Source organism: Lissotriton helveticus, chromosome 3_2 (genome assembly GCF_964261635.1).
Source record: "Lissotriton helveticus chromosome 3_2, aLisHel1.1, whole genome shotgun sequence".
In the NCBI taxonomy this organism is placed as follows: Eukaryota; Metazoa; Chordata; class Amphibia; order Caudata; family Salamandridae; genus Lissotriton; species Lissotriton helveticus.
The window spans coordinates 197,679,626-197,706,349 of NC_136062.1; the positions used below are offsets into that span (position 1 = coordinate 197,679,626).

Consider the following 26,724-nt stretch of genomic DNA (forward strand, 5'->3'; position numbering starts at 1 on the left):
CTTCGACACGGTGTCACACGAGGTCCTGCTGTTTAGGCTAAAAGAGGCTGGAATATCAGGAAACGCCATGGACTGGTTCAAAGACTTCTTATCTGGCAGATCATTCCAAGTCTCCACCCCCCCTTATCTCTCCAAAGAATGCCCCATTGAACAGGGTGTGCCCCAGGGGTCAGCTCTCAGCCCCACCCTGTTCAATGTGTACGCCCAACCCCTGGCAGAGGAAGCCAGGAAGCACGGAATGTCCCTCGTGTCCTACGCCGACGACACACAGCTAGTGGTAGCACTGAATGACAAAAGTGGTCTCGGCGCCCAAAAGTTCCAACAAACTGTCGTCGACATCACTGAATGGATGATGGCGAACTACCTCCAGCTCAACGCAGGAAAGACGGAAGTGCTGCTGGTGGGAAAAAAGACTGACACTTGGGGTAACAACTGGTGGCCAGTAACCCTCGGCCAACCACCTGAACCGAAGGATTGTGTCAAAAACCTAGGAGTCTGGGTAGACTCTACCCTAAACTTCACCAACCATACAAAAAAAGTGGCGGCCACGTGTTTCGGCATCTTACGGAATCTTAGGCCTATCCTAAGATTCTTCGACCACCAAACCCGTCAGCTGATAGTCCAGGCAGCCATCCTCTCAAGGCTGGACTATGCCAGCACCCTCCTGCTATGAGCTAATGTGGCAGAAAAAACCAGACTCCAGCGAGTCCAGAATGCAGCCGCCAGAGCCCTGGTCGGATTCCCCCGCCATAGTCTGTGACTGACGTCCTTACGAAACTCCACTGGCTCCCAACGGAGAAAAGGATTCATTTTAAAACACTATGCTTAGCATTCAAAATTTTAAAAACAGCCTCCCCCCCCCCCATGCTCTGCCCACTTCTTTCAGCCTACGTCCCCCGGCGTACCCTACGATCAGAAGGGCAGAATCTAGCGGTCGTACCTCGCATCAAATTAGCCAGGATGGGCGGCCGTTCTTTCAGATATCTGGCCGCTAAACTCTGGAACGGCCTCCCAGACCAGATACGAGGAATGAAGGACCTGCTATCCTTTAGGAAAGCAATCAAAACACACCTCTTCTGTTAATATGGCACTCTCCCCACTAATCCCTCAGACCCTATCCCCTGCTCAAGGACTCACACAGAAAGCGCCGGGACGCCCCTTCGCTGGGGCAGCCGAGTGCTATATAAGCACATATAACATTAACATTAACATTAACATGAAGATCGACTGCAATCTTCGCAAGAGGAAATAATACCCAATCCTCCAAGGTTGAATTTCCACTGCCCGGCATTACAAAACTGGTGCTCAATCATATGCTCAGACCCACCTAATGTCTTCCCCAGAGGTGAGAGTATTGTAGACAGAACCATATTATTATTGAGGGCCTTGGCTGAGAAAAAAAGGCAGCTCTACCAGGACAGCACTGGCCCCGCCAAGCGCCTCCTGGACAGGAGTACCTATCGACCCTCAGATCATCAAAGGGGGCATCGAAAGTGATCTATCGATCATTAATAGAGTACTCCCCTAGAGCCAGCGCATCACCACAAGCAAGAACAGCAGGACAAGTAAGCTCCTAACCCTAGGGATAAAAGAGGCTAAGACGAATTGTAAAGACTGGACATGGATAGCAGCAGCGCTGGCCTCCTGTTCCAGAGTCTATCAGAGGAGAGACCGATTGAGTATGGAAGAACTTGCCCCTTTGCTTGTTGATTCGACTTCAGTGGGGGATAGGCACGACCAATGGCATGGATAGGGCATGTGGTGATGATCATTTGTATGTTTTATCTTGGAATATTGCGGGATTGGCTACTAAAACGGAGGATTAATTTTGGCTGAAGTTCATAGAGCAATATAATATATGTTGTTTCCAGGAAACATGGGCCCTCAAGAGTAGTAGTGTAAACGGGTTCCTAGATTTTGGCAATCGGGCTGCTCGCCGAAGGAAGGTACACCCTGAGGCAGGGCTGACTGTGTAGGTCTTTTGCAAATTGAAATGCAGGTTAGAGCAAGTGGGGGTAGCAAATCTGTCATCTGATTTACAACATGTGAGGATTTGGCGTTTGGGCATGAACATATACATCCCACCAGAGTGGTCCCCAGAAGTCCAGGCAATATGGCGGAATTTAGGGGCATATTAGGAAGGGCGATAGTGCCGCTTTAGCTGGACTTTTTCCCGCTAAAGCGGCGATATTTTTATCGCCCTATTATCAAGCTGTCGCTAACAGCAGTTAGCGACAGCTTATAGACGATAGCTACAGGTTTGGGGCCCGCTTTGCATGTCAGCGATATTTATCGCTAATGACATGCAAAGTGGGCATACCCAACCTGTTAGCGACTGAAAGACGTCGGTAACACAGCTATCGCCTATTAGCAAGGCAGGCGAAGCCATTGAAAAAATCACGCTAAGCGCGAATATCGCCAGAACCTAACGCCTGCTCAGACCATGACTTAACCTGTATATCCAATGGGAGGTGGATATTCAGGTTAAGTCCCCATTAGCGATAATGCCTGAATATCGCTGGATTTCCAGTGATATTCACGCATTGAGCCGCAATCGCCGGATATTTTATTGTTTTAGAGATAAATGTTGCTAATAGCACGTTATCTCTGCGATAATATCCGGCGATAGGCGGCAATAAAAAAAAAATGCTCTGTGCGCATTTAGCGATAATTACCGCTATTTGTTGCTAATATGCCCCTTAGTTTCTTAGATTGGTAGCCTTTGGGGAGGACGTGCTTAACTGTAAACTGGTTGAGGGGAGTAAAGGGGGAAAGCACTTTCTATTGATTTGTGGATATTTTAACATATAACCATTCGATTCCATCAACAATAGAGAGGTTCCAATGGAAGATCAATGCTTAGGAATCCTGGAATCAGCCATGTGTAGTTTTAAATCCATTAAAAAGGGTGATGCATTTTCTGACTTTCTTATTAACTACTAGCTGTACTTTATTACTAATCGTACCCACTCTGACAGTTCTGCTATAGCAACCTTCCACAATGGGAGAATCCAGACATTAATTGACTATATTATAGTCAATACGGAGGGCTGGGAATGCATGTATGACATGACAGTTGTCAGGAGAGTGGAGAGCAATCACGACCAGGTGACACTCCTCCTGAAGCTGTGCGAGAGGTGGTGTGCCACTAGAAAAACTCAAGGGAAATGCTATATGAGCATGTGATCACCCCAACTAATAGCAGTAGGAGAATAAGGTGGAACAGCGAGAAGTATCTATCTGAACTCCCCTACTAGAATGCATAATAGTCAAGTACGGAGCTAAAATTCTGAACCCCCTGTCGGATGTGGGGGAAATCTTAGCTCCTACGACGGGGTGGTAAATTAATTGAAGGCTCTATGGTCTAAGTCTACTGGTCCCAAATCTGACAGCTCTAACCGAGAGAGACGGTGTGTAGGGGTCATCTGGTATAAGAAAGAATGCTCTAGAATGAAGAGAGCTGTGTCATTTGCCCTATCTCAAATTACCATTTCGAGAGTGCAGGGGCGTGTATAAACGCCTTCTAAAATTTAAGAAACCATTACAACAACTGGCACTATGGGCGGAACTGAGAGCCACCTTGCACAGCAAAAATACAGAGAGATTCTGGGAACTGCAAACGTGGATGGAGATGGGGCAGTACATATCATTGAAATCTATATTAGCCAACCTACGTGGATCAGTGACTTGAGTACCCTATACAGAGTCAACCCTACAGACCCGTATGGTGTCGATCTGGAGTGAGAGGATCTTAGTACGGGGTCGTGTCAAATTGACATCCTAGTGCCAGAGGTGGAAAGAGCATTCTATGAAGAAACACAAGCCACCAGGCCCAGACCTTGTGCCCATTGATATTTACCATGAGGAGCTTCAACAGTGAACCAGATTCTTGCTAGAGTGTTTACTTAGGCGCTCACAGGGAATGCGGTACCCCATTCATGGCGATCTGCCATTATAGTACTGATCTACAAGACAGGTGATCTGGGCAGTCCCTCGAATTATTGCCCAACCTCCCCCCTAGGTGGGGCCATCAAAGTCTTGGGGAAAGTTCTGCTCATGCCTCCATGGTTGGATGGATGTACATAACATCATGGCAGAAGTGCAGGCCGGATTCCGGGTGCAAATAGGGAACATCCACCAGGCTCTCCGACTGTATAAGATGTCATATAAATTCACAGATGTCAAAAAGTCATCACTCTATTTAATATTTGTTGACCTCAAAGCCGATTTTGATTTGTTGACAGAGAGTAGGTGTTGAAATCATTGGTCAACTAAAAAGTTGGTACCATCCTGGTAATGGCGATAAAGGCTCTCCACACAGTAAACACGGCTAGAGTTAGGTACTGCCTGGTGGGAAGTGTACTGAATCTTTTCTGGTAGAAAAGGGCATTCGCCCATGGTGTGTGCTGGCACCCTTACTTTTCAACCTTTTCCTAAATTATGTAGCGGACTACCTGGCAGAAGATCCTTTAGACATTCCCACCTTAGCCTGTAGGAGGGTGTTGATATTATACGCGGATGACGCAGTGTTGATGGCGTGAACAGAAAGCTCAACCCACCGGCTGCTAAAGCAGTAAGAAATCACTGACCATTAATGGCAGTAAAATGAAAAGCATGGTATTGAGGCCATCCACGAGTTCAAGTGGAAGCCCACGATTGATGGTGTGCCCTTAGAATCCATTAAGCAGTTTGATAACCTGGGGATTCAATTGTCAGAGAATCTTCAGTGGGGTAGTCACATACTGACGGCAAATATAGTCCTGAAACAGTTGGCAGGGGCAATACTGAAGTTTAGACAAAAGGCAGGTGCAAAAAACATTAGTGTTATTCTGCAAATAAACAAGCAAGGGACAGTGACAGCCTCACTCAGTGGGGCGGAGTAAATGGGCTTATGCGAATGTACCATCTTTCCAAGTAGCTGAGAATAACTTCCTAAGAGCAAGGCTGGGGCATGGCACTCCGTTACTGGCGCTCTATGTGGAGCTCAATTTTGCCCCTATATCGGAAGTAGAAGTCTTTAGGCCAGTCCTTTATTTGGTTAGGCTGAAAAGAAATCATAAGGCGGTAACATACTTGAAACCCCTCGAAGAAGTCACCTTCATGGGTTTGGGTGAGGAGAATACATGGTCATCTCATGTACAGAATATTCTGTCTGAGCTTCAGTTGGAATCTGTTGTAAGTTAAATCATTGACAGCAGGGCACTTCTTATTAGGTTTAAGATAGGTTTATTAGGAAAGCACAGCAGAGCGTTACACCTTGCCAGCTGACCAGACCATCAACTGACAAGAGTTACAAAGTACAATGCACACAGGAATTCTGGGAGACTTAGGAGGTGAAAACAAAGAACGGTCTAATGACCAAAGGTGACCATGTTGTAAGGAACATAACTTCACTACACATCCTTCTCCTTTACCTGGAAAAGAAAAATAAACAAAAGAACTACGAAAAGATAACAAACATGAGAGACAACAACACTAACAATTGACACAGATAGAAGATCTGAAGCATATTGAACTCTCAAATTGCGAAGGCAAAGAAGACTCTGAAACTCTGTCCTAGTTCCGGGACATATTCCTGGTTCTAGTATCAGGAAAAACACGAGCATGAAAAGCGATGCATTAAAATGCAAAAATCATTGAATACATTAACATTGCAAATTTCATTGAATACATTACCATTGCAAATATCATTACTATCCTCCCTGTTCTTGGTATCATGAATGACACTGGAATGAAAAGAAATGCATTAAAAACGTCAAACATCATAGAATACATAAAAATTGTTAATAATCATTTAATGCAATAAAACTGCTAATATTATTACTCCACTCCCCATCTCCCTCCGTTAGGGAAAGAGAGAAAACAAGACAAGGCTGAGGTGGAAAAAAAACCAATGCAACAAAGAAGGGTGGTCAACCCCCACAACCTCCACCAAAGAACAGAGTACATTCTATATAAAGAAAACGTGTTTGAGGCGCTCACACCCACTAACAATACAACAGTTTATCATCGATGGTGATGTTTGCAATAATTACATGGATCTTTACGTCAAACATCATTGAATACATAAAAATTGGTAATAATCACTTAATGCAATAAAACTGCTTTACTTCAAATTCATTGAGCACAGATAGATCTATTGCTGGTTCAGATATAACTATTTGTAAGAAATGCATGATTTGCTTTTTGTTCTTTAACTCTCTGGAAAGTTGTTGTCCTCTACGAATGCTGTTCTACCTGACACAGCTGATTCATATACTCTTTTAGCTCTCCAAGTCTTTAGGAAGTCTCTCAGCAAGCATGTAAGGATTAAGTATTAGCTTTTCTTCCACCTTTTCCATCAAACTTCTATACTCGGATCATCTACTGCATGAAGTATGTCTCTTAGCTGATGTTGTACTCCATAACTACTGTTCGGTCGGCCATCTCAAGCATCTGCAGAAGATTCTGAACACTAAGTACTTCCTTCTTAAGATGTTCCAGTCTCTTTAACGACTGGTACTAATGTCCCTACTTATCTCTGCAACAATCCATCCTGAGACTTTCAGTTGTTCACATTTTTGCTTTCACGTTTTGTAGCCTACCGCGAATTGCTTGTATGAGTCAGCCACCACCTCAACTTGAAGGGGATCAACAGGAACCCTTAACTTAACCAGAAAACGTGCTGGGAGCCTTCTCTTTCCCAACAGGTCATCAGCTCTAGGCTCTGAGCCTCGGTTCTAGGCTTTCTTGATTCTGGATTTACTCTGGCTTGGCACCTGTTGTTCAATGTCAACTGACCTGCTTCAAGTTCAAGACTTTCCCTATTCTATGTTCTCACTTTCACCTCAAATGCTTTAATTTGGTTCTGGCTTGCAAAACAAATCTATAGTGTGACCAATTGGTCATGAAATTACTACAGCAACCTTCTTTGATAATTTAATTACTGAGCAGATCTGGAGTCAGCAGGAGTCATTTGAAAAATGGGGCATAGAAATAAAAAAGCCAGCTCCCCCCATTATCCAAGCCCGCTACACCAACCTAACCCTCCGGAGAGCATGCTGAGAGGCGCGAAAGGCCCGGATGAATATAGTAAAACAAAGAGTATAGTTTAAACTGGAAGGAAAATCACCATCACCTTCGCTCACCCCGAGGCAGCCAAGTACACCGGTCACAGGCAGACAAACATAACCGGAATCATCGACGGAATGGCATGAACAAATTCAACAAGAGCAAAGAAATCAGACAATGGTTGTTACATCTGCTCCTGGAACGTCAATGCCCTAAGCGCAAAATTAGAAGATCCTGACCTCATTAAACAGTATGACCTTCTCCTCTACCTGAAAGAGACACGTTAGTGATAGATTCCTTACCTTAGAATATCCCCAGGCGTCAGACTGGGTCCGGAAGATTTTGTGTAGCAATACCCCTGCGCGCCGGCAGGCGTTGTCCGCGGCTCCGCGTCCGTCGTCGGCATTATTAGCGCCGGAATGACGTCGTCGGAGTACTTAGACGCCACCCTCGCGCGCTGACGTCAGTTCTTCTTTTTTCCGCGCCAGCTAGCGCAGATCCGGAGAAGCTCTACCACTTAGTCATTTTTTGACAAAACTTTTTGATCATTTGATCATTTCTCTACCCGAATCTTCGACTCCGACAGTGCCGGTAGGGATGCCCGGGTTTAAACCCTGTTCCAAGTGCGACCGACTGATGTCGGTTACCGACCCCCATCGCCGGTGCCTCAAGTGTTTAGGCCTCGACCACGACGACCGCACCTGCTCCGACTGCCGAGCCCTGACGCCTAAAGCTAGGCGGGAGCGGTCCCGCAAGCGACTTGAGCTCCGGCAGTCGGCCCGCGCCGCTCCAGGTCCCGGTCCCACAGGAGGTCGAGGGACCGGTCGCGGGTCGGAGCCCTCACAGCTCCGGGAGTGGACATCGGTCGTCAAGATCCAAGTCCTCAGGTAAGCGGCTCCGACGGAGTCGCGGACGTCGCCGCCTGCCCCACACCTTCGGGACCCTGGGCATGATGCGACGCCTGAAGAGGTCGAGCGGTACCTCATGGCCATGAGGTCCCTCCCTCCTCAGCCGGGTTCCGTGGCGCCTCCGGGCCCAACAGCCCCGGCTGGAGGGCCTAGCGGGACGGGTGCTTCGGCCCCTGCGCCGCCGGAGACTTCGGTCCGGCGCCGCAGGCCCTCACTGGATCCGCTTCCGGATCCGGGTCGTCGCCGGTCGACCTTACGACCTCGCCAGTGCCGGCCCTGCGGGTGTCGCCCCCGGCGCCCACTATGGACGCCGTCCCCGATCCTACCCTCGGTCCGGTTCCGGTGCCGCTCTCGACGTCGTTTGGAGATTTCTATTTCCACGAACCGGCCCCATCTGTTGACCCTGAACTGCAGGAGATGGGTGACTAGGGTGATTGGGAGGGGTCTGTAGACCTTCTGGCACAGGAGTGCCAGTCTCAACAGGACTGGACATATGAGCTTGGGGAGGCCAGTGGACTTGACACTTCGCCAGACACTGGATTTGTCTCCCCTCCCACCGTGGCTACGGAGGAGGGGGCTGCTTACAGTGTAGTTTTGACGTGGGCGGCCAAGGCCCTACACCTTGAGCTCCCCGTCGCGGCCATGAGGACTAACCTCCTCACTGAGGTCCTTAAACCGCAGGCAAGCTCCACTGAGCCTCTGCTGCCGTTTAATGAGGCCTTGTGTGGCGTTCTTGTGGGCACTTGGTCAAAGCCCGCCACAGGTCCGCCTGTGGATAGGAACGTAGCCAGACGCTACCGCCCGGCTCCGGGCGACCCTTGCTTTTTGTCCACCCATCCCACCCCCGAGAGTCTGGTCGTTCAGGCCTCCACTTCCCAGACTGCATTCCCGGCGGCTCCGCCCGATCGGGAATCCAAGAGGTATGAACAATTCGGGAAGAAGGTGTTCTCGTCCTTGAGTTTGGGACTACGGTCAGTCAATACCGCATGCCTCTTGGGACGCTACACCCACACCCTGTGGGACACGGTCGCGGACGTGCTTCCACAATGTCCGGAGGAGGTCCGGGCAAAACTCACCCAAGCCCTTGCGGAGGGTCGAGGTGCAGCGCGTTATTCCATCCGGTGTGGGCTGGATACCACGGACTCACTGGGCAGGGCGATGGCAATGACGGTGGCGGTTCGACGCCACACCTGGTTGAGGTCCGCCAACTTTTCGGCCGATGTCCAGGCCACTCTTCTGGACATGCCGTTCGATGGCCGTCGCCTCTTTGGTGACAAGGCAGACCATGCGCTTGAGCGTTTTAAGGACTCCAGGGCTACGGCCAAGTTATTGGGCCTCTCGACCCCACGCCAGCAATCGGGTGCCTTTTGCTCCTGTTGTGGCCACGGAAGGGGCGCCCCCACACGTGCTGCCAGCCACATACCGCAGAATGTTCAACAGCACGGTGGCGGGCGCGGAAACCGCCGTGGCGGCGGCCGGGGACCTGCCTCAAAACCCTCCTAGTCCTTGCTTTCAGGCCCATGTGACGCCAGTGGGGGGCAGGGTTCGCCATCACCTCTTCCACTGGCGCACTGTCACGTCGGAGAGGTGGGTGCTGCAAATCGTCCGAAGGGGCTACTCCCTCCCCTTCGAGGTGACCCCTCCAGCCATGCCACCGCAATTCCACCGCGTGTCGGGGGATCACTTGCAACTTCTGCAAGAGGAAGTCACGGCCCTCTTGGCCAAGGGGGCCATTGAGCGCGTTCCTGGCCAGAAGTAGGGTGTGGTTGTTACTCCCACTACTTTCTGGTACCCAAGAAGGGCAAAGGGGGCCTACGCCCTATCTTGGACCTACGGAACGTCAACGGCTTCCTCCGGAAAGAGAAGTTCAAGATGCTGACTTTGGCTCAGGTCTTAGCTGCCCTGGACCCCGGAGACTGGATGGTAGCGTTGAACTTGCAGGACGCTTATTTTCACATCCCCGTCCTGACGGCTCACCGGCGTTACCTGCGGTTCACGGTAGGCCACGAGCACTTTCAGTTTACTGTGCTCCCCTTCGGCCTTACCAGCGCCCCACGGGTGTTCACGAAAGTGATGGCGGTGGTCGCAGCTCATCTGCGCAGGTTAGGGGTGTCAGTCTTCCCCTACCTCGACGAATGGTTGTTGAAGGTGGGTTCGCCCCAGACAGTCGTCAGCCACCTCCAGACTACGGCCGCACTCCTGCACTTGCTGGGGTTCTCCATCAACGTGCCGAAGTCACACCTGTGTCCCTCTCAGAAGCTCCTCTTCATCGGAGCGGTTCTAGACTCGGCGCAGTTTCGGGGTTATCCTCCCGAACAGCGGGTTCGGGATATTCAGGCTCTGATTCCGATCTTTCAGCCTTTATCCCGAGTCTCGGTCAGGTTGACGCTGCGGCTTCTGGGGCTGATGGCCTCCTGCATCCTTCTGGTGCATCATGCCCGGTGGCGGATGCGGGCTCTGCAGTGGGACCTGAAGTTTCAGTGGGCCCAGCATCAGGGCAACTTGTCCGACCATGTCTTGATCTCGGAGGACACTGCAAGACAGTTGCAGTGGTGGCTCACGGACTGCGATTGGGTCAGTGGCAGATTCCTCTCCCTACCCCACCAGGAGCACGTGGTTGTGACGGGCGCGTCCCTCCTGGGCTGGGGGGGCCACATGGGAGAGGCGGAGATCAGAGGCCTCTGGTCTCCGGTGGAGTTCCAGCTCCACATCAACCTTCCGGAGCTGCGGCCAATCCGACTTGCACTGAAGGCATTCCTCCCCTCTGTCCGGGGGAGTGTAGTGCAGGTGTTCACGGACAACACCACCGCCATGTGGTACTGCAACAAACAGGGCGGGGTGGGATCGTGGACCCTATGTCAGGAGGCTCTGCGCCTCTGGCAGTGGCTGGAACATCAGGGTGTGGCCCTGGTGGTTCAACACCTGGCCGGTTCTCTGAACGCCAGGGCGGACGAACTCAGCCGTCGGTGCATGATGGATCACGAATGGCGTCTGAACTCGGACGTGGCGCAAGGTCTTTTTCAGCAGTGGGGAGAGCCTTGGTTAGATCTATTCGCCACAGAAGAGAACGCGTAATGTCATCAGTTCTGCGCGTTGGAATTTCCAAGGCGGCACTCGCTCGGAGACGCTTTTCCTCGCGAGTGGAGTTGCGGTCTATTGTACGCGTATACTACTTCTGCCCAGAGTGCTGAAGAAGATCAGGCGCGACCGGGCCCAGGTTATCCTTGTAGCTCCGGACTGGGCACGAAGATACTGGTATCCCGAGCTACTCAGCATGTCAGTCGATCCCCCGATTCGTCTGCCTCTTCGGGAGGACCTTCTGTCGCAGCAGCAGGGGACGGTTCTCCACCCGAACCTGTCCAGTCTCCACCTACAAGCTTGGAGATTGAGCGACGAGAGTTGAGGCCATTTGACTTGCCTCCTGAAGTCTGTAATGTCATTCTGCAGCCAGGCGTCCCTCCACAAAGTCGGTATACGCCTGCAGGTGGAACAGATTTGTGGTATGGTGCACAGCAAAGGCTGTGGATCCACTCTCTGCTCCCCTTTCTGAGGTTCTCCTCTTCCTTCTTTCTCTTGCCCAGCAGGGCTCTGCTCTGGGCACTATCAAGGGGTCAGCAAATCAAAATGGAGAGAGAGGACTAGATAAGCTAGTCCGGATTCCCTGGTTTATATGTAGTATCAAGAAAGGACTAGCTTAGTTGTGTCGCCGAGACTCAGAGGGTACGTCTGTAGGCAAACCATTAGGTTTGATCATGAAGCCCTCACCCACCAACCTAGTTGGTGGCGTGCTTCATCATCGGGCCCACCACAGTGACACCGAATGTGTCCCGGGTGTGCTGCGACTCCAGATTACTGAGGAGCTGGTATACTTACTGAGTGTGCTGTGATAAGTGGGTGTGAACGTGATGTTTAAAAGCTATGCAGTGGGTCCCAGTTCCCGAGGGTATAAGGATAATTTTATTGTCTGGGCCCCTGCTAGCAGATAAAAGGCAAGTGGACGTTATGGAGTGAATTATGAGCTCCTACGTCCTGTGTGGTCTACATGTTTCAGCCAGGCCTTAAGTTTATTAAGTGATTGGTGTGTGTTAAAAAAGTGTCGCACTCGCTAAGGTGCTATACGTGTTAGAGGGGGATTCCCTCTGCTTTAACTTGCTAATTGCTGTTAAAGCCTCCTGGGTCACCTGGCAGGGAGAGAAGACCGGAATTGCCGATTTGCGTGCTCCTGCGACCTATCGTCCTGCTCCGGTGTCCCACCGGAGCAGGGACACCCCCCACCGGAGCAGGACGATAGGTCGCAGGAGCACGCAGATCGGCAATTCCGGTCTTCACGTTCACACCCTGGACCGGTCCTTGGATGCTTGATTCCGGTCCAGGAAAGACATGGCTTGGCAGTTTGGGCTGGACTGTTTCCATGAGGCACAGGGTCAAGGTTGCTTTTCATATGGCCGTGTCTGACCTGGGGTGGTGTGGAGTGCAAAAAAACAATGGATTTAGGCCCAGATCTCTGTACTGGGGTGAATGTATGACATTGTTCTGCATTCTGTCCATCAATTGTTGTTTTTGCATTTGTCACCCCGAGTGGGATGGGTATGCTCAGACGTGAGTCCCATGCTCTCCACACCACTGGAGTAAAGCTATCCAGGCTGATGACGGCTGATAGCCAGAAACCGGTTCTTGGATGCTTGATTCCGGTCCAGGAAAGACATGGCTTGGCAGTTCGGGCTGGACTGTTCCCATGAGGCACAGGGTCAAGGCTGATTTGCATATGGCCATGTCTGACCTGGGGTGGTGTGGAGTGCAAAAAAACGATGGATTTAGGCCCAGATCTCTGTACTGGGGTGAATGTATGACATTGTTCTGCATTCTGTCCATCAATTGTTGTTTTTGCAACTATAGAATGATAGCACTAATTGACGATGAGGCCAGGAATTATGCTTCGAATCGGCTGGTAGATCTAGAAGATTGGGTGAGCCGAACAAATCTGATCCCAAACACACAAACCGGTTTTCGGGCAGGAATGGGCACTCTTACTAACATTTCCGCGGTTGCACTCCTAGCCGAAAAAGCATTCGCAAAATCAAGAACTCTGTACGAGTGCTTCATCGATCTTAAAGCAGCGTTCGATAAAGTACCAAGAGCTAGTTTATGGGCCAAAATGCGCAATTGGGGGGCACCTACCAAACTTATGGTGGCAATAATCAACCTTTACTCAGACACGTTGGTACAAGTGCGGATAGGAGACGGGCGCAGCATAACAAGCAAGATTCAAACCAAAAACGGATTGAAACAGAGGTGCATAGTAGCCCCCTGCCTATTAAACATCTACACTGTGACCTTGAGAAGCACCTCCAACAAGTTCGAACTGACCCCCCAAAACTGGGTAACACGCCAATCACCAGCCTCCAATATGGAGACGATATTGTTCTCCTATCACAAACACCGATTGGTCTGTAGCAATCAATGACCCAACTAGGAATATATACGATTACAGCCCAATTAACAATAAACCTCAAGAAAACCAAGGTGTTATGCTTTTCTAAACATCGGAAAACAGGGCCAAAAGGCAAAATAATCTGGAATCTACATGACAAACCAATATCCCAGGTGGATTCGTACAAATATCATGGGTTCCAACTCGATCACAATCTCAATTTTAACCACCAGCTAGACCAAGGAAAAACAAAAGCAAAACAACTCCATTACGCCTTTAAAACTCTAGAGAGGAAGTTTAAAAGCTGTTGTGTTCAACTGGTCACCTGCTAAAGGTAATTGCAGCAAAATGTATTCCAACTATATCATACGGGTCAGAACTGATGAACACAAAAGATGCAGCCACCTTAAACCAAGCCCAGTCGAGTCTCTTTAAGAGTCTGTTCTCAATCCTCAGGTACATCTCCCAGTCACAGATACGACTGGAATATGGGCTTAAAAAACTGAAATCAGCCCGACAAGGAGCGATGGCCAAATATTACTGGCGGATGAGGCAAGCAGAGGAAAATACCTTAGCCCACTCTTGCTGGGCAGAAATTGAACGGCAAGCAAGGCAAAATAACTCCATTGTCACCGTATTAAAAGAATCACTCACAGACCTACACCTTGAAGAGGCCTGGCACACAATCACTTCCTACTCCGTGTTAAGAAAAATTGTGAACACTGCAACCAAACAAACTTCTCTGTTTACGGACAAACCTGCCTTTGCGAAAACAAAACACGCATGGGCAGTGATTCATTCTTATCAGATCCTGAAACCACAACAATATCTGTCAGAACACTTCTCACAGCACAAAAAGCATTGTCTGATGATGCTACGGTTGGGGAACTTCCCCACGAAGGACTTGACCCCGAAATGGAAGCGTACATGGCCGACGAAAGGATGCACACTGTGTGGACAGGGAGAAGAGACACTACTACACCTCCTATGCATCTGCCCTTCGCTTCTAGAAACTAGAAAAACTGTGCTTCGCAAGATTTTCAGGCAAAACCAGTTAAGGACGTGCAGAGCAGCTGTCATTGAATGCCTGGGAGGTTCGTCAATCCAACAGGACGCAAAGCCATTACGTTTTGGGAAATGCCAGCCAAAGAACTAGATAATACACAAGAATCAGCCTGAGTGCCTCTTACGATACTGACTGGTCCCTTCTCATCAGCTCCTGCACAATTCTCTGATCTCTCCTCAATGAATATCCTAGTACTTTTAGATTGTACCGACTATAAAGTTCATATTTCTTATTTCAACTGCTGATGAGGATTGACTAATGACGACACATTGTTTTTATCTTTTGTACTTTTCCAACTACCACTTTTTAATCATTATATATAATGTGCTTTTACAATCTTTTATGATTTTTAACTAAATCAAATAAAAGTGTTATTGATTGATTGATATATTGTGACCATCCTATTGTTGTTTTTTTTAAATTAAATGAACCACACATTAAATACTACTGAAATCCACTAGGTGGCAGTGTTGTCAAAGGCTTTACACAGTTACAGTCTATAAATGCACTTGCAAGTGCACAATACATCCGATTAATTATGATTATATGTCCAAGTTGAAACCACGTGTCTCGCTATTTAATTTATTTATGGGATGAACAACATCTTTGCAAATGAATGAAATTGGAAGGACATTTCTGATTGCATCATAAACATAAACTGACACGCACCGTCAATACTTAATTACTGTTTGTGAGCTTACAATCGCAACGCACATTGGTACGGCTTGTGCTTTGATATCCCCTTAATATTTTACAAGCTTCATGGTGTCTCTTACACTTAGAAATACGGAAACCGGCTGTGAAAAATAATTCTCTAGTGGAAATGACTTGATATGGGGCATAGACTACCAACAAACAACAAAACCTCCCCTGCGTAAGGTACACCACAGGGTACTCGCACTGTAAAACTGAAAACTACAACCTCCCCTAACTAGAGGTACAGCACAGGTTACTCACCCTGGAAAACTGAAAACTGCAACCTCCCCTAAATAGGGTGCACCACATGGTACTCACCCTGGAAAACTGAAAACTAGAACCTCCCCTAAATAGGGCACACTGGAGAGTACTAACCCTTAAAACAATACAATGACTGCATTGTATAAGTAAACACCCCCACGACCTCCCCCACTGAAAAGAGTACACTCTGCGTAGTCCCACTACAAACTTTTCATCAAAACTGAATTGTAGCACTGGGCCCTAATCACACACTCAAGACACTATGTTATAAAGTGAATAGAGGTACTTTGCCCTTACTCACCCATATAGGAAATGCAAAAAGAATATAGGCATACTAATCAAGGAGGAATTGTAAGGCTCTGGTAAACAATCTCTTATCTGAGGTCTCCACACAAGGCTCCATGCAGAAATTAGGGCACTTAGCTCCCACACCACACTGCAAAAGGGCCCTCACCACCCTAGCAACAAAATTTGGGGCACTAGCACAAACATGGGCACTTAACTCCCAAAACCTCTCCAAATTGAACTGGGGCACACAACTCTCACATCTTCACAATCCACAAAAAAAAAACTAAACTGGGGCACTTAGCAACACCACCCCATAACCTCTGAAATAGGGAACACCTCTGTAAAAGAGCAAAACTAGAGCACTGGGGCACATGCATCAACAGAAATTGCATTCGCAAACAGTGCGAATCGCTAAAATTAGCCGTTTGCGAATGCAATTTCTGTTTTTGGTATGCATCAAATTTTTCCATGTTAAGGAATCGCAATATAGTTTGCGATTCCTTATTTACTCGCAATCGGGTTTGTGAGTCGCATAAAATTCGCAAATTTAAGGAATTCTTAAAATATTTGCGAAAAACGGTATGCATGAAAATTCGCAATTTGCGAATTAAGTAGAAATCGCTATTAGGAATTCCTAAATTAAGAAGAAGTGTGAGCAGGTGCTAATTTTTTCTAAAAAAATGAAACATGTGCAATTGATCAGGCAACTATAAAAGGGCTCTTACAGGCCCTCTGGAACTCTTCCAGGATGGCAGCAGCAATTGTGATGGCACGTAGGTTGCGTTTGAGAGCAGCAGGGAGGAGGCGAAGAGTACTGAGTGAAAGAATCTTTAGATTGCGCATCACTTTGCTTGGGCAGACACAGGCAGACATATATGACAAGTATAGGCTTAATGTAGACTCCATTTTAGATCTGATAGCAGAACTTGACCCCATATTGCAGAGGCAAACAGCTAGGACTCAAGCTATACCCACCCATGTACAGGTGTTATGTTGTCTTCATCTACTAGCCTCTGGCTCCTTTCAAGGGGTCATAGCTGTTGCTGGGGGGGTGTCACAGAGTGCATTGTCCAGATTTTTTAGAGACTTTCTAAATGCAATGCTACAGAGAATAAACCATCACATAAGATTCCCTACAACTCAGCAGGAGTTACTGCAGACTAAATTAGAGTTCTACAACATGGCACATTTTCCACATGTAATAGGATGTGTAGATGGAACTCGTGTTCCCATTTGTCCACCTTCTTCCAATGAATACATTTTTAGAAACAGGAAAAATTATCATTCATTAAATATTCAAACAGTCTGCAATGCTAAAGGAATTATCACTGATTTAGTTGCAAGTTATCCAGGGAGTGCTCATGACTCCTACATTTTTAAACACAGTGCCATCCATGCTCGCTTGCTTGCTGGAGAATTTGGTGATGGATATTTACTAGGTAAATTAAATCTTAAAATATGAGAAGTTTTTAAATGTCATGCTCTTGCATGTAATTGTTACTCATTTTCAACATGTATTTTTTTAAATTAGGTGATAGTGCATATGGTTTGAGGTCATACATTCTCACACCTTATCTGACTCCAAATACCCACAAAGAACAGCAATACAACCATGCCCACATCTCAACCCGCAGTATCATTGAGAGGACTTTTGGTGTCATGAAGTCTAGGTTTAGGGTACTCCATATGACAGGTGGTGCATTGCAATACCGTCCAGATGTCTGCTGCAAAATTGTTGCAACTTGTGCTATCCTCCACAACATAGCTACTAGGAGAGGCCTTGAACTTGATATTGAGGATATGCTGCCAAATATTGACAATCAGCCTCCACAACCTCAACACAGATTGCATGGACCTGACGCAGCAGAAGGGAGGAGAAGAAGGGCAGAAATCACTCAACACTATTTTTAACCAAAGGTGAGTTTAATGTAATGTCTTTGTCATACTTTTGTTAAACAGATCACAAAAGATGGTAGAGCATGGCACTTCTAGGTATATTATTGCTTACAATGTTATGAGTAAAAGAATACAACGTGCAATCAGTGAAGGTGTGAATTAGACAAAATAATGAAATCAAAGCACCATTATGTATTTTTAAATGTAACTTATTTCTTTCTACCACGCAAACCTAATGCTCTGGTTTTGACATTTTCAGATTTTGTAGAATTTCCTGCAGTCATATGTAGACCTCTTGCACTACGGCGGTCAGGCAAATCTTTAGGTTTTATTATTTCTTTGCTGGCTTTATTATCTACATTTGCCCCCCCTTCATCAAGTTTAACAAAATTATCTTTAGACTGCATCTCAGTTGCAGCACTTTTCATGGTCATCATACCATCACAGAGTACATCACAACATTGCTGGATGGCCTTTTGCATGGAAATTGTATTTTTCATTACTCTTGCATTGCTGCATGTAACTCTGTTTAATGCCCTGGCATATGTGTGCATGCCTGCAATTGACCTCATATGTCTATTGCAATTTGCAATTCTCTGGCTTTCCATTCCCTGAGTGATGTTCTCCAAAGCAGTAGCTATGCGGTCAAATTGTGAACATGAGGCCTTTTGTGCAGATTCAATCACTTTTGTTAGTTTAGTTAGATTTTTGTTCATAGAAATTACATTTTCATTGATATCACTGAGTTTCCCCTTCATGATTCTCATGTCCTTCCCTTGCAGACGCTGCACTTTCAATAATTTTACCTCTACAACATTGGCATGGGTGCTATCATCTAAGGAGTCTCTTTGGACTGTGGACCTTGGCTTTCTCCTGATGAATTTTTGAAGTCTTTTGCGCTGACATGACTGTTTTTCAGTGTTGTCTGGGATTGCTGCAGTTTGTTTTGTGACTTCAGTGACAATATTTTCTTACTCAATGTCTGAGTCCAGAAGCTGTCGCACTCTCTTCCTAATTTGCAAATTATTATCAGGAGTAGAAAATGATTTGGACTGTGGCTCACATGTGTTCTCAGATTCCTTGTTGTTTTCCTCTGAGACATATATTTCAGTTTCTTTCTCAGTATCTACAAGTGAAAAATTCAATTTATTATAAGTATGTTTTCAAATTACTTGAGTTAATGTACATTGCTTTGCACTTGTCTACATTATTAAATTTTTTTGAAAACAAGCATGTTTATTTTTATTTATGTGATGTTTCCAGTCATATTTTCATGTTTGAGAATTTTACATGTGCATAACATTTTTTAAGAAAAACTACATTTCCCATGATGCACTGCTTCATTTGATTAAATGCCTTTTTCAAAGCCAAAATGAGAAAGCAAAGTGTCCTACTCTTAAAGGGATGTTAAAAAGGGATTAAATATGTCTAATGACATCTAGCACAACAAAGGCCTGGAAAAATAAAACATGAGCTATTTACAATGTACACATACCTTGTGAAGTGCCAGCATGCTCAGATGTGTCAATCTGAATGACTCCAATCACAGCTTCAGTCACAAGCGTCCCCTCAACCAAATCCTCAAGGGGGGTAGTAGGTATGTCCTTGGGAGGGCCTCCACCAGTTTTTTTCGCACTTTTTATCCTTGTCGCAATCCTTTCTTTTGCGCGTGAGCGTATATCATACCACCTTTTCTGCAGGTTGGTGATGTCTCTGTGGGCAACCCCCACAGCATTTACCTTGGCTTGAATGGCCAGCCAATGTTTCCTTTTCACTGCCTCTGGAACCTTCCAAGATAATTTCCCAAAAAGCTCCTCTTGCCTTTCAGCAACCTCCTCTATTAATATCTGCAACTCCTGCTCACTAAACTTAATCTTTCTTTTTCTTGGATGTTGGTCTTGACTTCCACCTTCTGATTCCATTTCTCCCTCTGCAGCAGCTCTCAAAAAACAGTCCCTCAGGTTCAGCAAAGCAAGCAGTACTGACCAACTGCCACTCCCTAGTTCAAACTGTCTCTCAGGTGCTTTCAATTAGTGTAGGCTTCCTGGGTGTGTCCTCATTGTAATGCATCAATATGCGAATTCGCAATTTTGCGAATTTTTTGCGAATTCGCAAAATAAGGAATCGCATTAAAATTCGCTCTTCAAAAGCGAATTCGCAAAAAATAGCGAAAAATAGCGATTCCTTAAAAAAATGCAAAAATGATGATGCATTCCGTTTTGCGAATCGCAAAATGCGATTCCTTAAAATTCAAAAATAACGATTCGCAAAACGGAACATTGATGCATGTGCCCCTAAGCTCTCCCAACTTTACACACCAATAAGGTCCATAGTTCCCTAAAAACAAAACGTACCACATTTCTCCCACTTCCACAAAACAGTCCCACAGTGAAACAATATGCAAAGAGAAATACTCTTACTGCGGTGAGCGATCTCTCACCCAAAGTGCTGACACAAAGTGAAACCAATGTCCAAAGTTCAGTGTTCCCAATGTGTTTCAAAGCAGAAACACATGCCTGCCAAGGGACCCAACTCCATCAGTCACCTCATCTTCTCCGAATATATCTGCAGAGCTGATAGAATTACTGCTAGCCAGCGTGACTTTGCTTGATACTCCACATCAAATTACTTTGGAACTTGCAAAAACAGCTTTTCAGCTTCCGTGGGCAGGGTTGGTCTCTTAGAGACTGTATTCAGTCTGAATACAGCCTGAAAATGGTGACCTCTGTATCCACTAGGCGAGTGAAATAGATGCAAACATATCTTGCATGCTAATCCTTACATCTACTTTAAATCAAGAAACACCATGGGGTGCTAGAGGGCGCACTTTGGAATGGCTGCCTGTTGAGACAGCTCCGCCGGTCAAGCACATTAATTGGCGACAATATTGGATATGCGGATGCAAACCTGATAGATTTTGGCAGAAATGGGAATCGGAAGAGATGGTTGCTAACCTCCCCTAAATAGGGTGCACCACAGGGTACTCAGCCTGAAAAACTGAAAACTAGAACCTCCCCTAAATAGGGTACACTGGAGAATACTAACCCTTAAAACAACACAATGACTGAATTGTATAAGTAAACACCCCCACGACCTCCCCCACTGAAAAGAGTACACTCTGTAGTCCCACTACAAACTTTTCATCAAAACTGAATTGTAGCACTGGGCACTAACCACACACTCAAGACACTATGTTATAAAGTGAATAGAGGTACTTTTTAGGAAATGCAAAAAGAATATAGGCATAATAATCAAGGAGGAATTGGAAGGCTCCGGTAAGCAATCTCTTATCTGAGGTCTCCATTCAAGGCTTCATGCAGAAATTAGGGCACTTTGGGCCAGATGTAGGTAATTTTATTTTACCACTTCTTAAATACCGAATCATACCGATTCGGTATTTAAGAAGTGGTAAAATAGAGGGGGGGATGTAGGTATTTCAGAATCGGTAAATACCGAATCATTAAGATTCGATATTTACCGATTCTGTAAATACCGAATCGGTATTGCCCATTGATTCCTATGGGCCCTGAAGCCCATAGGAATCAATGGGTAATACCGAATCTGTAATTACCGATTCGGTAAATACCGATTTTAGCAAGGGTGCAGGGGGTGTCACTTTGACACCCTCTAGCACCCCAAAGATAGGCATGTGCGCCATGTGGCACACAGAGATGCCCTAAGGGCATGTCTGTGTGCCACATGGCACAGGTGTGCATGTACACATGTGCATGCACACCTGGATTCGGTATTTTACCACCCAATTGGATTGGGTGGTAAAATACCGATTCTTAAAGCCCTGTGGCACTCTGACATGTGCCAGCTACATCTGCATTTACAGAATCGGTATTTTACCGAGTCTGTATTTACCGAATCGGTAATTTTACCGAATCGGTAAATACAGAATCGGTAAAATACCGATTCTGTAAATGCATGCCCTACATCTCAAAATCCAATTACCGGTCGGTAACGGCCGAATTCGGCCGTTACCGACCGGTAATTGGCCACCTACATCTGGCCCTTAGCTCCCACACCACACTGCAAAAGGGCCCTCACCACCCTGGCAACGAAATTTGGGGCACTAGCACAAACATGGGCACTTAACTCCCAAAACTTCTACAGATTGAACTGGGGCACACACCTCTCACAACTGCAAACCCCACTCAAGAAAAAACTAAACTGGGGCACTTAACAACACCACCCCATAACCTCTGGAATAGGGAACACCTCTGTAAAAGGGCAAAACTGGAGCACTAAGCTCTCCCAAATTTACACACCAATAAGGACCACAGTTCCCTAAACACAAAACGTACCACATTGCACCCGCTTCCACAAAACAGTCCCACAGTGAAACAATATGCAAATAGAAATACTCTTACTGCGGTGAGCGATCTCTCACCCAAAGTGCTGACACAAAGTGAAACCAATCTCCAAAGTTCAGTGTTCCCAATGTGTTTCAAAGCAGAAACACATGCCTGCCGAAGGATCCGACTCCATCAGTCACCTCATCTTCTCCGAATATATCTGCAGAGCTGATAGAATTAATGCTAGCCAGCTGCTGAAAGCGTGTCTTTGCTTGATACTCCACATCAAATGACTTTAGCACTTGCAAAAACAGCTTTTCAGCTTCCGTGGGCAGGGTTGGTCTCTTAGAGACTGTATTCAGTCTGAATACACCCTGAAAATGGTGACCTCTGTATCCACGAGGCGAGTGAAATAGATGCAAACATATCTTGCATGCTAATCCTCACATCTACTTTAAATCAAGAAACACCACGGGGTGCTAGAGGGCACACTGCGGAATGGCTGCCTGTTGAGACAGCTCTGCCGGTCAGGCACATTGATCGGCGACAATATTGGATATGCGTATGCAAACCTGATCGATTTTGGCAGAAATGGGATTCGGAAGAGGTGGTTGTTAACGTGAGCGGAACGAGAGGCCTGTGAAGATCAGTGGAGGTTGTAAAATTGTGCTTGTGGACTGCTGACACGGAGAGAACGGTACCACACCACATGGTGGCAGCCCGAGAAACGACCGTACAGTAAGCGCCGGGAGCTGTATTTTGGGCTCAGCACTGGCGATAAGTTGGAAAAGTGGGCAGCGGACATTCTCTGGGCCCCACATTGGGCAGGAGGGAGATATTGCACAGTAAGGTGACAGCGGCAGCATTCTGAGCAAGTCTTGGCTGTGAGGCGAGACTGATCTATGCAAAATGGCGGCGCCCTAAGCTACAGCAGAACCGGAGTGATTGCAGGGCTGTGAGCGGATGAGCGTGGAGAAAGCGATGGCAACGACAACTTGGTAAAGTGGGCAGTGCACTTTATTTGGGCCCCACACTGTGCAGGAGTGAGGTATTGCTAAGTGCAGTGAAAGCGGCATCATTGTGAGTGGATACTGGCGGTGTGGTGCGGCGGATCAGTGCAAAATGGCGGCCCTCTGAAATACAGTTGAACCGGGCTAATTGCAGAGTTGCAAGCGGGGGAACGTGAAGATTGAAACGGGGAAGCCAGCTACCTTTCAGCGCCAAAGAAAGAGACTGTTGAATTAGGTGCTGATCGGCATGCTAGCAGGATTAGGAGCTGCGGTAAGATTGAGCATCCCCATACAAAATGGCGGCCGCAAGGAAAACAAATCTGTAGTTGATGTTTGCCAGTATCGCCTGTGAATTGGCAACAAGATGCAGCTGTGAGTGACCTCCGTTATTGCCCTGCACAAGTGTTTAGATCGCCATACTGCTAGACAGTGGGGAGTCTGGCCCTGTGCTGTGTCTGCTGACACGGGATGCAGTGCTGAGGTGGTCTCTGTAGCAACTGTACGATCTAGGATCATGATCCCTGCCAATCTGGAGCGAAACCAATTTGGTGCCATGTTGGGGCACATGGAAGTGAACAATACCATATAGCTCCGCTTGTGCAGAAAATATGGCGCATACACAGATGCTGCGACTGGGGCTGCCAATTACTGGATGCACAACATGGGGTCTGTTACAGACAATTGGATAGAGCTGCTGGCATACGCTATATATTGCATGCGCCTGGAGTCTTAGAGGTAACCTACAACAAGATATTGTGGGCTGCTTTAGATGCCAACTGCCTCTGAATACGTATACTGCTCCTGTTGTGAATAGACCATGAGCTGAGTGGTGGTGTTGTGATCCCTGGAGGTGGACAAAACTAAGGATCAGGAGTGTGCCTTTCTGAGAGGAGACAACGACATATAGTGCTAATTTTGAACTGGGTGCACTAAGGCGATCCTTATCATATCCTGGAGTGTCGGCTAGCAACATCATGGGTAAGCCAGACAAACAGCAATCCAAGCTCTCATTTGAAGCAAGGAGACAAACAAAGGGTGCAACTGCACACTCCGACAGCAAACTTGAAACTGAATCTGCAACTGGTAACGTAATGGAAAGTGTCCTTCAGGCGATCCAAAAAAGTCTGCAAGATATAAACGGGAAACTGGATACTCTCACCCAGCGGGTCGATAACATGTCAGCAAAGTTAGATAAGCAAGGTGAGCGACTGGACGAAGCTGGGAATCGTATTACGGCAGTGGAGGATGAAGCGCATGCCACGACCAGTAAATGCACAGGATTGGAGAAACTGTTGGAGGTTATAGAAAATAAAGCGCATGAGAAGCGAGATCTTATTGTAATAACATACGGATTGAGGGCATTCCAGAATCCACTAACACATGACGGATGGAAACATATGTGGAGGAAATGCTTTGTTCAATGTTTGGTACAGAACATTTCTCAGCGGTCCTTATAGTGGAACGTGCACATAGATCATTGGCCCCGCGACCGCCGCCAGGTGCACCAACAAAAGACCCATAGTTGCCCGTATCCTTAATTACAGGGATAGAGATGTTGTACTACGGATGGCCCGGTCAGGTGACATATCAAGGTAACACGCTGGCATTTTACCCAGACTTTACAATGGCAGTACAACTAGCGCGAAAGGACTTCACCCCGGCCAAAAAGAAGCTGCGTGACTTGGGTATAGAGTATGCAATGCTCTATCCCGCTTGACTGAAGGTGACATGGGAAGGTCGCTCCACGATTCTCCAAACACCAACAGCAGCTCAAGACCTCACTAAGAAAATAATCAGTAGGCGTAAATAGCAGAAAAGGGATGTACAAAACCACGACTCGGAATAGGTTTAGCCAGTAAAGGAGTTGCTGCAAGAGACTCTTATTGGGTGGCTGCGCTATACGGACTTCATCCGGTCACAACAGAACGGATCGAGCATCATGTGGCTAGCTACAATTATTGTTTGGTAGAGAATGGAGATGCTGGAACATGTGGTGGTAAAGTATGAGATGCCCTTATACCGTTCTATACTGGTGGGGGTGAACATTACGACTATGATGAGAAACAAAGAGACATTTAATTGCTCTTACAATTTTTGAGAAGTGGGTCTCCCTATAGATGCATCAAGACGAACTAAGAACTAAAAGGAGCTTAATGAATAGTAGTACGTTAGCATCCGGGAACTGGGGATGACTGTGGGACTATATTCGGACTATGGGAGCCCCATGTATTTAGGAGAGTAAACTATGGCATTTCCTATTTGAACTACTGGCTGATCAGCCACGGTGAACCACTCTGATACCGAGAAGGGAAGGGTAATGTTGCTTTGCAATGTCTAATACTCCTCTTTGCATAACGATTGGGTGGTTGTCAGGAGTACTCCACTGTTGTAGACAACGTTTAATCTGCATTAATGATGTAGTCCTGACCACATCCACTATTGATATTGCTCTTTTACAAGAAACACATATTGCTCCTCACTCTGACAGTCACATCGGACGTAAATGGGTGGAGAGAATTCATAATTTAATGTACTCCTCATACTCTAGAGCGGTTATTATCCTAATAAAAAAGGGACGCAATTTACTGTAGAACTACTACTGTTGATGACCAGGGGAGATACGTTATTGTCACAGGGAAGCTTTGGGGACAGCGGCTAGCATTCATTAACACATATGGCCCAAATACTGACGACCCTGATTTTTATCATACGATCTGGCAAAAATTACATGATTTAACAGACAGGACTTTATTTTGGAGTGGGGGGGGGATTTTAATCTCGTGCTGGATGAACACCTTGACAGATCGGGCATAACTACGGAACCACATCGAAAGGAAATGGGGAAATTGAAAGACATTATGACTGAGATGCACCTTAATGACATCTGGAGAATCAAAATTCCGGGACGTATGGATGCCACACACATATCAGCAGCACATAACAGTTAGTCACGTATAGATTATTGGGTTGGAACCGAAGACGCAGTACTGTGGACACGGGCTATAATGCACTTACCCAGAACGTTGTCTGATCATAATCCAGTACTGCTGTCCGTTAATATACCACACCACATGCCACACGCTATTGCGAAAGCAATGTTAGACTCTGTATACACGGATACCATTAGTACGGCTATCGCAGACCACTTTGCGTTAAATGAGCCCACCACTGAAGATCCTAGCCTGCTGTGGGAAGCTTTTAAAGCTACAATTAGGGGAGTCTGTACAAACGCAGGAATTTAGAATTATATCCTTAGGCAGCTTAATTACATAAATTAAAACTATTTTAGAATGTGAATATGAAAGTACACAAAATGCAAAAGTATTGGGGGACATAAAGGTTGTAATGTCGGAATACCAGTCATACGCAAAAGACAAACTTAAATATATAGCCAAACGCACCATTGTAAGATCCTACGGCGAAGGAGGTAGACCTGGTAAAATATTGGCATCTAAAATTTGGGAAGGACGTGCTCCGCAGACGGTCCTAACTATCAGGGATGAAACTGGGACTACACGTAATGATGCGCAGAGGATATTGCAAGAATTCATGAAAACATCAGGGGCCCGATGTAGGTAATTCCGAGTTACCGACTCTTAAATACCGAATCATACCGATTCGGTATTTAAGAGTCGGTAAATCGGAAGCAGACAGATGTAGGTAATAAATTACAGATTCTGTACGATTCGGTATTTACCGAATCGGTAAATACCGAATCGCTATTTCCCATTGATTCCTATGGGCCTTGAAGCCCATAGGAATCAATGGGAAATACCGAATCGGTAAATACCGAATCCTGCAAGGGTGAATGGGGTGT

At 46.6% G+C, this 26,724-nt stretch overlaps 1 protein-coding gene across 7 annotated transcripts in view; it reads left to right on the plus strand.

Annotated features, from left to right (window-relative positions):
- REC114 (REC114 meiotic recombination protein) overlaps window positions 1-26,724 on the plus strand; it is a 1,622,368-nt gene that overhangs the window by 1,470,477 nt on the left and 125,167 nt on the right. The window contains exon 6 of one of the 7 annotated variants that reach the window (XM_078685058.1): window positions 18,379-18,706. The exons of the other annotated variants lie outside the window; for them this stretch is intronic. Coding sequence (XP_078541184.1) covers window positions 18,379-18,396 — 18 coding nt within the window. The 3' untranslated portion in view covers window positions 18,397-18,706. Of the gene's footprint in view, window positions 1-18,378; window positions 18,707-26,724 lie in introns of those variants that run through there. 7 annotated transcript variants of the gene reach the window in all.